Source organism: Trachymyrmex septentrionalis, unplaced genomic scaffold, assembly GCF_001594115.1.
Source record: "Trachymyrmex septentrionalis isolate Tsep2-gDNA-1 unplaced genomic scaffold, Tsep1.0 scaffold55, whole genome shotgun sequence".
Classification (NCBI taxonomy): domain Eukaryota; kingdom Metazoa; phylum Arthropoda; class Insecta; order Hymenoptera; family Formicidae; genus Trachymyrmex; species Trachymyrmex septentrionalis.
The window spans coordinates 123,180-127,440 of NW_017305725.1; the positions used below are offsets into that span (position 1 = coordinate 123,180).

The 4,261-nt window shown below is 34.4% G+C and overlaps 1 protein-coding gene across 1 annotated transcript in view; it reads right to left on the minus strand.

The window, feature by feature from the left end:
• Positions 1–3,751: 3,751 nt before the first annotated feature.
• LOC108752118 overlaps positions 3,752–4,261 on the minus strand; it is an 8,408-nt gene continuing 7,898 nt past the window's right edge. Inside the window, exon 2 of the mRNA XM_018492749.1 lies at positions 3,752–3,927. Within this exon, the coding sequence (XP_018348251.1) occupies positions 3,752–3,927 (176 nt within the window). The remainder of the gene's footprint in view (positions 3,928–4,261) is intronic.

Consider the following 4,261-nt stretch of genomic DNA (forward strand, 5'->3'; position numbering starts at 1 on the left):
ACTATTGTTCTGCGGATGTGGGTGGATCTAGCAGCCGAAATTGTTGGTCCCAGCACTTCACGGAAGGTTGCCACTCGGATGTGGAGACTCCTGTCACTCTTGTTCAGAGTCCAAAGGAGATGGAGTTTAAACGAGCACAGTCTCGCGAACCGGCAGAGTTTCGTTTTAATAATTGACTGACAATTTATAACTGAGAACTGGGACTGATCACTGATGACTGCTGACTTCTGAGTTCTGACTGCCGTTCCTCTGGAGGACCTCTCTTTTTATATTGGCGAGTTAGTGGGGTCGAGTGCAGAGTACACGTGTGCTGCTGGGCCAATCCAGGATTAGGATTAGGGATATCGGTTGTGAAATGGGATACAAGAGTATGTGTCTAAGACAACTTTCGTTATCGACTATTTGCCGGATTGTCCATTTGTCCAATAGGTTCGAGCCACATGTGTCATTTATTGCGCACAACTGCTGTTTTATTTTATAATTCTAATCTATTTATTCTTCCCGTTCCTCGAGATAAGGTTCGCCTATTTGGCACTTGGTTCCAATATCTAACCCAACGGTTCTGTCCCGAATGGATTATTAGCTTGAAATGTTATTTGGCTCGTCGCTATTGTAACAGATGGTCTATCGGTATTACTGATTAATAATTTTTATGGTGATGACGAAAGTTTTGAGTCGAAGAATAGAACTGTGGAATCCGGACGTAACATTATGTTATTCATAAATTATGTCATTTCGATACTTAGAAATAAATTTAAAAAAAAAAGAGAAAAAAGTGTTATCATTATATACTTAAAAGTTATAAGCGAGTAAGTATGATATAATCAAGCGATGCGGTAGCGTCGCGACGCCAAGCGCATTAAAATATAAAACAACGATGAACGAAGATGACCATACAACAACTCATTGTCGTTAGACGTCGACGATAGCGACGACGACAACGACGCCGAACGTCGGGCGATGTGTTAACTTTTCCTTTTTAAAACTATGGATCTATTCTCACAGTTCGAATAAATAAAAAAGTCTTTATCATTTTTAATTTGTCTACCATATATACAAGGAGGGACATTTAAAACATAAGTCACCTGAATAATTCGCTTGTTTTTAACAATATAAGAAAAAGTGTTAAGCAAAAGTTGCTTGGTTTCGAGGGGCACATAATGTGATGTCAATAATTGCTATATAGATAGAGGCGTAAAGGATAAGCAAAGGTCAAATTTGTTTTTTAAATGGAATGGTATGTTTTTTTACTTACAGATAGAGCATTTTAAAACGAATGCAATGACCTATAATTGAAAGTCATGCAAGGTCAATAATAGAAAAGAATTGAATGTAATAGAAAATAAATTGTTTCAAGGTACTCTTCGAATAATTACATGTATTCTCTTCTTGTTAGTATACTGCCAATCGTTCAAGTGTATCACGATATGTAAATAAACATTGAAGGTTTATTTAAACATAATAAGGTTAGCTGTAATTAAAAATAAATTGTTTCAAGGCACTCTTCGAATAATTTCGTGTCTTCTCTTTTTGTTAATATACCGTTAATTGTTCAAGTATATACTATATTGTATAAATATTTAATATCGTATAAAGTGCATTGCACATAGCATTATCCATATTTAATAATCAGTTTGAATTCATTTATCAATCAAAGTGCGTGTCTTGCGAAATGCGTTATACAAAAGTGGAAAAAGTCGATATGATTTTCGTCAATGGTGAATGTCGCCAAATTATGAGAGAAGCAGTACGTTTGTAGATGAAGATTTCCCGATCGTGTCCATCCCTCATTCTCTTTTCAAACATAGCACAAACTTTTCAAGAAAGGAAGTGTACATAATAAAATACGCAAACAAATCAAGAAAGCAACTGGCAACAGAAATTCGACGAACATTTTATTCGCTGTAGCACTAAATCCACATATCAGTACAAGACAGCTTGAACATGAAGGTATTAGTCGACGAAGTGTTCTGCCAATACTCCATTCCAATAAATTTCATCCCTTTCATATCTCACTTCATCAAAAGTTACATGGCAATGATTTTCAAAATCGTGTACAATTCTGAATGGGCACTACAAAGACTACAAAAAGATGATATCATTAAAATCTTATTTATTGACAAAGCTACATTTACAAACAAGGGACAAGTAAATCTTCGCAATATGCACTATTAGTCAGTAAACCCACATTGGATGAAAGAAATGAACAGACAGAGACCTTTATAAATATTTGGGCTGGAATTCTTAATGATAAAATAATTAGTCCTCACTTTGGAACATTAAATCGCAAGTATTTGTGCACAGATTTTAATAGAAATATTTTAATAGAAATATTGTCATTATTATTAGAAGATCTTCCATTGAACATACGACAATCAATGTGGTACAGCAAGATGAATGTCCTGCTCATTCTGCATGGATTATTATTAAATTGGTAAACAGAAAATTTGGAGATCGTTGGATTGATCGATCAGGAAATAACAGATGGGCCACACGTTTCCCAGATTTAACATCTATGGATTTTTATTTGTGAGAAAAGTTAAAACAGCAAGTATACAGCAAAATGTCAATAACAAGAGAAGACATGAAGGAGAGTATAAGAAGAGTTTGCGTTGCGATTGATCCAAATGAAATTCGTCGTACAGTGTTATTTGTGTCAACATGTTTCAGAAAATGCATCGATGATCAGGGTCATCATTTTGAACACTTCTTGTAACGGTAAGTACGCAAATAAGTAAATTAATGAAATATTCGAAAAATGCCTTCAAACAATTTATTTTTAATTACAGCTAATCTTGTTATGTTTAAATAAACCTTCAATGTTTATTTACCGTGATAGACTTGAACGATTAGCGATATACCAACAAGAAGAGAAGACAATTAGAAATTATTCGAAGAGGGCCTTAAAACAATTTATTTTTACATTTAATTATTATCCATTATTGACCTTGCGTAACCTTAAATGACCTCTAATTATAGGTCATTGTATTCGTCTTAAAATGCTTTATCAGAATGTAAATAAAAAACATATCATTCCATTTAAAAAAACAGATTTGACCTTTGCCTATCCTCTTTACGTCTCCATCTACAAAACAATTATTGACATCACATTATGTGCTCCTCGAAACCAAGCAACTTTTGTTTGACACTTTTTCTTCTATTGTTAAAAACAAGCGAGTTATTCAGATAACCTGTTTTAAATGCTCCTCCCTGTATATAATATATCTTTTGCCACAATCGCACTTATTCCATTCCTTCGCGATCGCATGATCGTAAGAAACAATAACTTCAACTTTTAATTTCTACAGAGTATAGAGTGTAAAATATGCAGAACTGTTGCAGCGCTTGCAACGCTCGTTGATTATAGATTTGTTCGCGTCGCATGCTCTAACATGATCTAAAATTCTCCTACCATAGCATTTACTCACTCTAACGCGCTCGTTGAAGTGAATAGAAGCTATAGCAAGAGCACATTAGAGCATGCTGAAACATGCGACACAAAGAAACCTCATGTGTGATGTGACCATGCATTGCTAGCACCACATTTGCCTCTTGCGCCAAAAATTCTAAAAAGACATTATCCCCACTTCGTAGCGGCGACGACGACGATGATGACGACGATGACGTTTCTTAATTTTTTCTTAATAAAAGTTTCAGATTCGTATTTTACGTCGCAATATCTTCGTTCGTAGAGCAAAAATAAAAACACTTTCATTATATATCCCGAGCGGTTACAATCAATTAAGCACGCTTAGAACTTGATCACTTCAGCTCTTATTGAGATCCGATACTCTCGATCTGGCCCAACTCGTCGGCTCATGTAAAGTAGCCACGGCAGTGTCGTTGCGCGTAGCTTAGCGCCGAGACACTCCCAGTATCTCCAGATTCTACGCGATTCTGGGATTCTAATTTTATCATGTTGAAAGCCTAATCACAGAATAGAGATTATTTTAAGAAATGATATGAATAAGAATGCTTTTCATCATCTATCGTTTTTTTAACAAAAAACGATTGAATAATTGTCTGTGGTACGGGATCTGATTGAATCAATACAATTGAATCAAGTTTTCATCAGTAAATCATAGTTTATTGCAATTCTGTAATTCGATTCCTATTATGATAAACAATGCAAAAATGATCCTTATGATTATTTTTTATGTTTTTTCATTACTATTATCATTTTTATTATAATTAAATAGTAATTTCACGAAAGAAAGAAGGATATATAAACATATTTCATATATAATTATGTATAATTATA